The sequence below is a fragment of the Spermophilus citellus genome (genome assembly GCF_964194105.1).
Source record: "Spermophilus citellus genome assembly, chromosome: 7".
NCBI lineage: Eukaryota > Metazoa > Chordata > Mammalia > Rodentia > Sciuridae > Spermophilus > Spermophilus citellus.
This window is the reverse complement of record NC_138188.1, coordinates 31519215-31530654: the sequence shown is the minus strand read 5'-3', so window position 1 is coordinate 31530654 and position 11440 is coordinate 31519215. Positions and strand designations below refer to the sequence as shown.

Genomic DNA, 11440 nt, shown 5'->3' with positions numbered 1-11440 from the left:
ATAAAAAGGATTGGCACTCAACTTCTCTTAGGCCTCGCTTTCGTACCTCTCTAAAGTGGAGATGGGACGACTTGCTTTGGTAAATTGAATTATCAAATCACACCAAACACGTTTTGGTTAATATAGGGTTTCTGCTACACTGCCTGCACCAGGAAGAGTAACTCCCTCTGCCCCTGGATTATTATTTTATTTATTTATTTATTTGAGAGAGAGAGAGAGAGAGAGAGAGAGAATTTTTAATATTTATTTTTTAGTTCTCGGCGGACACAACATCTTTGTTTGTATGTGGTGCTGAGGATCGAACCCCCATGCCAGGCGAGCGCAATACCGCTTAAGCCACATCTCCAGCCCCACCCTGGATTATTTTGAACGTGCAGGACCTTTCCTGGCCTGCGACTCCAGCCCAGGAGCCAGGTCGCCCCTCTAAGCCTTAATAAAACGCGAAACAGGCCCAACCTTCCCGCGAGCCGCTGGATCTGTGGACCGCCTACTCCCACCTCGCAGATCCCGCCCTCCGGTCCAGACGCCGATGGCGTCACTTCCGCCGGAAGAGGTAGCGCGTCCGCGCGGTTGGCGCGAAAGTCGGTTCCTAGTCTCTGCAATTTCCGGGTTCTCCAGCCTTTGCTTGGGCCTGGGGGCGCCGCCCGGTGGCGGTGGGGGCTGTGCGCCGGGCTGGCGCCCGACCCCAGCCGCTGTCCTGCGGGCTGCGCGCCCCCCAACTCACTTCCCGAAGACCCCCAGGCTCCATCAAGGTGAGTGAGGACCCAGCTCCTCCCTGCCGCAGCCGGGGGTCGCGACCTCTCCTGGGGCCTTCGTGGGGGACCGTGGTTTCCCGCCCTTGTAACCGGCCCTGGGACCCGCGGGTGGGCCTTTGACGCCAGAAAGAACGAGGCTACGGTGTTCCAGCAAGGCCTTTGTCTGGGAGCTGGGGAGCAGGAGCATCCAACCTTTTGGGAGGCACGACCTGTCAGCTGGCTGCCAGGTTTATATTTAAAAATCTATTTACTTAGGGGTGAACAAACCTCGCGGGCCGTGGGTATCAGCAGCCACAGATGCGATCTGTGTATCCTTAAGCCAAGTGCATTTGAATGTCCGCTGGCCCTGACTGTATTCAGTTCAGGGACATTAATTTCCTTCTCGGATTTGCAAGATTAGTGTGTCATCTTTTTCCTTGACTTCGCCCACATTCCAGGGTTTCTTGCAAACATCATGGACGAATTCATGAGCAAGGCCTGAATGTCTATCCTTAGGCATTCTTGTCTGCACAGAAAAAAAAAAATAGGTGCGTTGAACATTTTAACTTCTACACAATGCATTTTTGTTCTTGTTAATGGTTCCTTTATTTTGACAGTTCAAAAATGTCCAGAAATGACAAAGAACCGTTTTTTGTGAAGTTTTTAAAGTCTTCAGAAAATTCCGAATGTTTTTTTAAAGCTCTTGAGGTAAGAATAGTTGAAAAAAATTTGTCTGATGCTGTGAATTCATTTGCTTGTTTTTAAGTATTTTTGATCTGTTAGGCTTTATGTCTTAGAAATAATTTCTGCATAGTTTTGCTACAGTCTGTGCTACTATAGACAAATCATTGCTGTGTAATTTTGAATCGATGTAAGTATTATCTGTGCATTTTGGTGAGCTTGAAATATATTATGACATTTTGGTTTCATATGGCTAACCTGAAGTTCTTAAAAGTTAATAAGATTTCTTTTGTCTACTAATCAGAGCGGTCTCTTGCGTGTTGAAAAAAAATTGAGTCCTATACTGTTCACACTTCAGTAGTTTTGGTTGTTAAAAGTATGTTTCTTTGTGCACTGTATAAAATACGATGGTACAGAGCCTTGCTGCTCACAGATCCTAGCAGCATTGGCATTGGCCTAGGACTCTTTAGAAATGTAGAATCATAAAATGGATGTGGTAATGCACACCTATAATCCCAGCCACTTTAGAGGCTGAGTCAGCAGGATCACAAGTTCAAGGCTAGCCTAGGCAACTTAGTGCCATCCCATAATTAAAATTAAAATCTCAAAATTAAAAACCAAAAAGAGTTATGGATACAGCTTGGATATGGATATAGTTAAGACTACTTACCTAGCATGTGTGAGGTCCTGGGTCCAATTCCCCATACTGCAAAAAATAGGGGCCCCCAACCAGGACTTGAAATTAGAATTCACATTTTAAACAACATCCCTCAGTACACATTAAAGTTTGATAGGCAGTTGTACCAGGGTTTTCCATAAAGTACATTGATTCAGCAAATATTTATCAAGTGTCTATGATCTGATCTAGGAGTTGGAATACATCAGTGGTCAAGAGCAAGGAAAGATTTCTCCTCTCTCAGAGCTTACATTCTAGCAGCAGGAAATAAATATGAATCAGATGATAAATGAGAAAACTACATAATATATTATAAAATATTGATTGATATGGGAAGAGAAGAAAAGCAAAACAGGTTAAGGAGTTCTAGAGGATATTTTGGGGAGGAGAAGGAAATGAAAATGGGAAAGAGAGCTCAGAATATGGTGGCAACAAGATACGTCATGAAACTTACTTTCTTAAAAGCAAGACAAGAAATACATGCATTCATAAAATATCAATGTTATTTTTCTTCATAAAATAGACTAAAGGGATGGAGGAAGGATATTTTAAAAAGTATGATCAGGAGGCTGGGAATGTAACTCAATGGGTAGAGTGTTTTTGCCTAACATGTGCAAGGTTCTGGGTTCAATACTCAGCATCAAAAAGAAAAAGTATGATTAGGAAAGGCATCTCTAAGGAGGTGGCGTTTAAGCAGACCTGACTGAAGTGAGGAATCATGTCAGGTGAAGACCTGGCAGAAGAATATTCTCTGCTGCAGGTATAAGCTAAGTCTAAATGGGGTCATGCTTTGCCTTTTTTAGCTTAGCAAGGAAGTGGGTGTGCCAAGAGCAAGCCAGGGAGATTGGAGGTAGGAGATGAGTGTGGGGAGATAGACTAGGGCAGGATCAGGTGGTCCTGTAGGCTGTGGTAAGGAACGAGGATTTTATCCTGAGTATGATGGGAAGTTATTAGAGGGTTTTGAGCAGAACATAATATGATCTAATTTGTTTTTTTTAAAAGATTACTAATTGCTGTGTGCAGAGTAGATTTATACTGAAGGAAGGAGAGAAAAACCACTTGGGAGGCTTCTGCAGTGGTCTAGGTGAGAGATGATAGTTGCTGTCTATAAAGAAAAGGTAGTTTGAGGTGGATTTCAAAGACTTGGTAGGACTTAAATACAGGGGGCTGACTTGGGGTTTATTCTTTTTTACTTTTTTCTTTTAGTCTATAAAAGAATTCCAATCAGAAGAATATCTTCAGATTATTACAGAAGAAGAGGCATTGAAGATAAAGGAGAATGACAGATCACTTTATATTTGTGACCCTTTTAGTGGTGCTGTTTTCGATCACCTTAAAAAGGTTTGCTGACTTATATGGTAGATGGTTTTGGTTTGTTTTTGCTTCATAAATTCTTTACTGATTATGAAGTATTATGCAAATCATAAATACATTGGTATTATTTTGGTTTGGGAGACCAGAATAATGTTTTTTAAAGGCTAATTTTGTTATTGTAGGCTTTTATTGTATGTAGTTTTTGTTTTTAAGGGGAATATAGCTTCAGTTAGTATAAGCAAATCTAAAGTAATGAAGAATTTTAGTGATAGAGCTTATTGTGCTAAAAATTTAGGTTGCAAAACATTTAGGGGAAAATAGTAGAGTAGGAAAAGATCCCAATAGAATGTGTGGTAACTTCCTGTCTTTTCTGTGCGCTCGTGCACATAGAATTTTAGTACCTCTACTCTGTACTGAGTTTGATAAATTATCTTAGAAGGGAGCATTTTGGGTATTACTACTGCTAACATACCAATGAGCCATCTTATTTTTTTTCGTTGTTATTCTAAAGTCTACTGACTCATTACCTTTTGGTGTCTGGACAAGAGACAAGCATTGAAATAAAATTAAACTGGCTGTGATTTCATCCAGATTACAACGATATGATTTTTGTTTGAAGAAGAAAACATAGAAGAGTAGGTCGATGCAGTATCTGTACCATTTATGGAAGGTCAGTGCACATCTCGCCCAGAGCACTGTTGCTGTTAGTCTCCTTTGGAAAAAACACTATTCATCAGGTAGAAATTAGTAACATCAGCCAGGTGCCATGGCGCACACCTAATTTTAGCAACTCAGGAGGCTAAGGCAGGAGGATCATAAATTCAAAGCCAGCTTTGTCAACTTGGCAAGGCTCTGAGCAACTTAACGAGATCTTCTCAAAAAAATTATTTTAAAAAGGGCTGGGGATGTGGCTCAATGGTTAAGCACCTCTGGGTTCAATCTCTAGTACCCAAAGAAAAAAGATAGTGCTAATGCTTTTTCTGTAGATTTTTAAATCAGTCATGCAGTGATGACTTTGGCAACAGTAGGCTTTTTTAATGTGACTTGAGTATGTTGTTGAGCAAGACTTGTCAACTCTATGAACTCAATATCTTTGAAAAATGAAGTTTGTTTTTTTTTTTTTAAATTGTAAATCTTTGTGGTTCTTCCTTGAAAGGATGTTGAGGTACAAAGTATATAAAACCCAATGTAGAAATTGCCTAGTGTTGTTCATTTTTTGTGATAGTGGATTTCTTAGGATTATTATAGGCTCTTACACTCTGAAATTGCTTCATTGGCTTAGTGCTTCATTTGAAAAGCATATGTAGATGTTTCCTAGTTGTTATAAGATTATTGTATTAAGATTATATTTCAGAGATTAGAATTTTGATAGCAGTTTTGAGTGAAGGTCTCCTGGAGGCTTTTTCTTTTGACTTGTATTGTTTATTTGGGTTTTATATCTGCCTATTTACTTAATGTATAGTGTGTCTCAGAAATTATATAATGGTCATGATTTTTTTCTAAAATTTGGTGGTTTTTCTGCAATAGTCATCAACTTTTGTAAATAATTGGTAAATATTACCAAATGTAATTTTGTAAGATGGGTGGTCTTTTCCTTCTCAGCTCACAAAACCTTCTCTTTTTTTATAGCTTGGCTGCAGAATTGTTGGTCCTCAAGTAGTCATATTTTGCATGCATCACCAGCGATGTGTCCCAAGAGCTGAACATCCTGTTTATAATATGGTAATGTCTGATGTAACTGTATCTTGTACAAGCCTGGATAAAGAAAAAAGGGTAGGTGTCCATAATGTTCACAGATTTGTAGCAACTAAAATAAATCTCATTTTTTTCCTTAGTGAATTTCTTTACTAAGGAAACTAATGTTTACTTAATATTTTTTCATCATAGATGGATAATCTTTAAGGCAGGATTCTAAGAACTGTGTAAAATATTTTTTACATGGATATAATTTAGACTTTTAAAATGATGTGTATAAGCATGTAGAATGTAATGTTTATTATAGGAGCAATATAGTTTAATAAATTCATGGAGTTGAAAAGAGTAAATACAATCATTTGTTGCTTAACAGTGGGAATATAGTCCTAAATGTGTCCTTAGGTAATTATATCATTGGGAATACTTATACAAACTTAATGGCTATAATGTCATGAGGCAGTACAATCTTATAAGCCCACACTATTGAATATGTGTCTGTTGTTGACCAAAACATCATCATACAGTGTGTGACTGTTCACGGAAATAGAATTTTATTGTTTTTGTACTAGGCGTTGAACCCAGGGGTGCTCTACCATTAACCTTTTCTGAGACAGGGTCTCGCCGAGTTGCTGAGACTGGCCTTGAACTTGTGATCTTGCCTTGGCCTCCCAAGTAGCTAGAAGTATAGGTGTACATTACCACACCTAGTGAAAATGGTTATTTTAAATTTATAATTTGTATTCATCTTCTAAATGTAAGTTAATTATTTGACTTTATAAAGTAAGAAACACTTATGTATTCAGGTTATCGATAACAAAGGTATTTATGGTATATTGTATAAAAATGGAAGAGCTAATATTTGCTCTTATATTAACATATTTTCTTTTGGGGCTGCAGGATGAAGTTCATAAGTATGTACAAATGATGGGTGGACGAGTATACAGAGACCTTAATATATCAGTAACTCACCTTATTGCAGGAGAAGTTGGTAGCAAAAAATATTTAGTTGCTGCAAATCTGAAGAAACCTATTTTGCTTCCTTCTTGGATAAAAACACTTTGGGAAAAGTCACAAGAGAAGTAAGACAAGCACTATGTATTTTCAAGATTTTGAAAAACTGATGCATTCAATTATTTTGGGGTACTCTGTATTTTTAAAGAGAAGCTTTATGGCATCCTCTTTAGATTTGTTATGCAGGGAAATGGGGTCATTACTCTTTTCTCCAGTGGAAACTAGGAGAATCTACAGGGGATTGTTATCAGGGTATAAGTTGAGTAAAATGGGCTGTGGGTTTAACACTAGTAGAATGTAAATGCTTTGATACTAAAGTTGTTTTCCGCAGCAAATATTTCTAAACTGAGAAAATCAGTTTGGTAACTTTGTAGCTTTTTTGTTGCATTTTCCTTCATTACTGTGCCCATATGTTAAGACTGAGAATAAATGAAATATTTAGGTAGTTTTAGTCCCTCCTAAAGGAGGTATATGTAAGCCATCAGAAGGTGTGATCACTCAGTAAAGGTAAATTGATCCTTTGCACATCTGGCCTGCGTGAGACATTAGACTTCGGGAGCAGGATGTGTCCCTTCCCTTGGGGAGCTTAGAGCCAGTTTCAGGAAGCATGCAAGTTTTTCCTGAAATTAAATTAACAACTGTAAGCCCAGGCACCACAGAATTATATTGGCATTTTTCTGGGATTGTTTTCAACATCATCCAACACATCTAAATATGTCTCCATGTCAGTTCCTGCATTCCCAGTCCATCTGCCTGGCATGACAACAGAATAATAATGATGTTTTTGTTGCTATTCTGCCAAAAATAATTGTTTTACTTATATTGAATAATAGAATTTAAAAGTCCATTTTATCATAGGCAGCCAAATAACTTTAGGTTTGTTTTGGCTTTTTTTTTTTTAATTTTTAAATTTGTTTTAATTAGTTATACATGACAGTACAATGACTTTGATATATCATTCATTTGAATCAGATGGGATATAATTTCTCATTTTTCTGAGTGTACAGTTTGCAGAATCATATTGGTCATGCATTCACATATATACACACGGTAATAATAATGTCTATTTCATTCTATCTTTCCTATCCCCCCTCCCCTCCCTTCCCCTCCCCTCCCATCACTTCTCTCTACCTAATCTAAGGTAACACTATTTTTTTTTTTCCTCACATCTTCATACATGGCTTTTTTTGTATGTGTGTATGGTGCTGGGGATTGAACCCAGAGCCTTGTGCATGTGAGGCAAGCACTCAACCAGCTGAGCTATATCCCCATCCAAACTTTAGGGTTTTTAAGTAGTGTTTTTGGCATTTAATTTTGGAAAATGTACCACTTTGACTAGCAAGGGTTTAAGAGTACTGAAATACATATTTTTCTCTTATACAGACAGTAGCTAAAAACATCACTTTTTATTAGCAATATGTATGGAGCTAGATGAGCAGTTAGTATAATTCTAAAGTATTTGTCAGTTCTCCCTTTCTTAAAATGATTATAAATTCTAAAATGAGGAAAGGTGATATTTCTGTTTGTCGTTGTGCTCCTAGTAAATGTAAAACTACCTGGTATATTTAATATATTCATTTTTATTACTTTTTACCATTTAATTTCTCCAGAAAAATAACTAGATATACTGATGTGAACATGGAAGATTTCAAGTGCCCTATTTTTCTTGGTTGCATAATCTGTGTGACAGGCTTGTGTGGCTTAGACAGGAGGACAGTCCAGCAACTCACCATTAAGCATGGAGGCCAATACATGGGACAGTTGAAAATGAATGAGTGTACACACCTCATTGTGCAAGAACCGAAAGGTAAAACTTTTATAAATGGACAAATTCACAATTTTCTCTAATATCTCATGTTTTACAATCTTTTAGAACAGGCTTTGCTTCTGATGTCATTGATCTAGTTTGCTCCCCCTCATACTTTTATTTATTTTTTTAAATTTATTTTTATGTGGTGCTGAGGATCGAACCTAGTGCCTCACTTGTGCTAGGCAAGTGCTTTGCCATTGAGGTACAGCCCCAGGTATCTTAAATACCTGGTGGCTGAGTATGGTAATGTACACCTATATTTCTGGCTGCTCGGGAGACTAAGACAGGAGGATCTCAAGTTCAAATGGCAAGACGCCATCTCAAAATAAAAAATAAACAAAAATCTGAGAATGTAGCTTAGTGGCAGAGTGCCTGTGGGTTCAAGTCCCAGTATTGGGAAAAAAAAAAAGATATATCTTGCAGATGATGAGGCAGTTTAAAGAATAAAAAACATTACTTAATTACTTATAGGAAGAAATTTTTAAACTTACATTAAATTTTATATTCTGTAACCTTTATATTTATCCTGGAGAATTTTTTTTAACCCTCTTACCCTCCTACCTCCCCCCAATCTATTCTGGAGAACATTTTTTACTAGTACTTTAAAAATATGTACAAATGAATGGAGAAGAGTTTTGTTAATGTGTTTTTTGTTTGTTTATTTTTTTGTGGCACAAGGGATTTAACCCAGGAGTGATCTGCCACTGAGCTACATCCCCAGCCTGTTTTTATTTTTTATTTTGAGAATCTCACTAAGTTGCCCAGGCTAACCTCAAACGTGTGCTCTTCCTGCATCAGTCTGTTGAGATGGCTGGAATTACAGGTGTACACCACTGTACTCAGCTTTATCTCTTTATATTTGTACTCTGTTTAGACTAAATAGATAGGAAAAAAATTTGAGAAAAAGCATTAAGATTAATTGGTAGTTTTCAGAACTTTGGGTATGGCAGCTGTGGAGCGCTTGTGAGGAGAGTTGATGCTGCTGCCTCCTCATGAATTAGAAGGAAGTTCATGTGGTGACTCTAATGTTAGGTATTGACCTTAGTTTTTCTGGGATGCTGTTTTAAAATATATCGTGTTAAAGTTTTTTAAGGTAATAAAAAGGTATATACGTAACATGTATCTGCTTCTCCTTGACTTTAAGTAAAATCCTGTCAGTACTGGAATAGTCTATTCAATTCAAAGTTGGTATTTATTAATTCGCATACATTTGTAATTTTCCCAGTTGTCTGATACATTCTTGTTTAAAAAGCCACATAGTAATTCTTAGTATTCCCATTTTATAGATTAAGAAACTGGTTGAAGAAAATTGAGGGAGTCTGGAGCTGGAGTTGTAGCTCAATGGTAGAGTGCTTGCCTAGCACATGTGAGACCCTGGGTTCGATCCTCAGCACCACATAAAGATAACTAAATAAAATAAAGGTATTATGTCCATCTACAACTACAAAAAAAAAAAAAAAGAAATTGAGGGAGTCTCTATGCAAACAATTTAGTATTATCATTTGCCCCACAGTTATAATTGTTTTCATGCAATTTGTTTAAAAGATAAAGTCCTTCATGTAACACTTCTATTTATGTAACACCTAAAGAATATGTTTAGGTAATAACCTAAAATACTGCCCTTTTGGGGGGCGGAGTACCAGGGATTGAACTCCAGGGCACCTTGGACCATTGAGCCACAACCCCAGACCTATTTAGAGACAGGGTCTTGCTGAGTTGCTAAGTGCCTTGCTAAGTTGCTGAGGCTGGCTTTGAATTCATGATCCTCCTCCTTCAGCCTCCTGAGTTGCTGGGATTACAGGCATGCACCACAGTGCCCAGCTGAAATATTGCTTTTTAACACATTATTGGCATACTGAAAAGTAAGAGTAATTACTGGTAACCCTTAATTTTGTTTCAGGTACATTTTTGAATTACCTATTATAATTCGAAAATTTCTGCAAAAACGGATTTTAATGGTTTGCATTTCCCTACACAACAGGTCAGAAATATGAATGTGCCAAGAGATGGAATGTACATTGTGTCACCACACAATGGTTTTTTGACAGCATTGAGAAAGGTTTTTGTCAGGACGAATCTATATACAAGATGGAACCTAGACCAGAAACAAAGAGTATGCCTGACACTTCAACTCCCACTGGCCAAGTCCATACAATTGATAGTAAGTCTGATCATTTTTCCATGTGTGAATTGATATGTCATGCTGGGGATGTTGGTCAGTGGTAGGTTGCTTATGTAGTATGCAGGAGACCTGGGTTCAGTCCCCAACAAAGATTGGTTAATAGGATCCCTGAAATATGGTAGGAAATTTTTATATTTTCCCCTATGCACCTAGGCAAAAATGGTATAATAAAATAGCCAAATTATATAAAAAAATGAGTTCAGAACCACTCCTATTTCTTTTTAGAATGAATGATTGCTTTCTTCCGTATTCTAATATAATGCAAAAACATTAAGAACACAATGGATGGAGACTTAAAATAAGATAATTAAATTTTTTTTTTTACTGTGATTGTTATAGATTATTTATCTATCTATCTAAACCTTAAAACAACTCTTATTTTGTAAGCTCCATGTTGGCAAAATATTGTTATAAAGTTTTTTCAGATGTAAGCTGTTTGGACCTTAAGGCCAGCAGGTTCACATTTTCATGGGAAAGAAACCATGATTATGAACACATATTTAAATATTTTTTCATTTAAATAAAGTAGGAGACTTAATTTCATTTTTTTCTTTTCATATTTTGACACAAGATTTCAGTAAAAACCTGATTCTTTAGGAATTGTTAATAATCCTTTGATTATAGGAAAAAATAGTTTATAAGAAAATATTTAATCAATTATTTTATCTCCAGGAACTTATCTTTTCTTGTTGTTGTTGTTTTTTAATATGTAGGTCGTACTCTTTCAGATGTTAGCCATATTTCAAACATAAATGGAAGTTGCATAAATGAATCAATATGCAGTTCAGTTCTTAATAGCAAATTGGAGTCTTCGCTTGACAGTCTAGAAAATCTGGATGTCAGTGCATTTCAAGCACCTGAAGATTTATTAGATGGTTGCCGGGTACGTCTTTAGTATGTAATAAATGCAAAGTGATAACATACTTCTGCACTCCCTAGCCTGACTTTGATTTTTTGTTTTGTTTTGTTTTTGGTACCAGGGATTAAAACCAGGGCACTTAACCACTGAGCCACATTCCCAGCTCATTTTATTTTTTGAGACAGGGTCTCGCTAAGTTGCTTAGGGCCTCTGTAAGTGGGTGAAGCTGGTCTTGAACTTGTGATCCTCCTGCCTCAGCCTCCTGAATTTTCAGGGATTATAGGCATGCATCACTGTGCCTGGCTCTAGCTCAACTTTGAAGATCCCTCATAGTTGGGCTTGCTCTTTATCTGTATAAATGGTCTAGTAAACTCAGAAGATACACTTGCCATGCCCATTCCTTGGTTGTGAACATCCCCTCATCCCCTTGTCTGGGATGTACCTTTTTGCTTTTGTTTTTGTTTTTTGTGGTTCTGGG

General features: G+C 37.3%; 1 protein-coding gene across 1 annotated transcript in view; it reads left to right on the top strand.

The window, feature by feature from the left end:
• The first annotated feature begins 238 nt into the window (after positions 1–238).
• TOPBP1 (DNA topoisomerase II binding protein 1) overlaps positions 239–11440 on the top strand; it is a 65446-nt gene continuing 54244 nt past the window's right edge. Inside the window, exons 1-8 of the mRNA XM_081300774.1 lie at positions 239–752; positions 1352–1442; positions 3298–3432; positions 5035–5178; positions 5998–6179; positions 7722–7918; positions 9903–10082; positions 10817–10986. Coding sequence (XP_081156900.1) covers positions 1359–1442; positions 3298–3432; positions 5035–5178; positions 5998–6179; positions 7722–7918; positions 9903–10082; positions 10817–10986 — 1092 coding nt within the window. The 5' untranslated portion in view covers positions 239–752; positions 1352–1358. The remainder of the gene's footprint in view (positions 753–1351; positions 1443–3297; positions 3433–5034; positions 5179–5997; positions 6180–7721; positions 7919–9902; positions 10083–10816; positions 10987–11440) is intronic.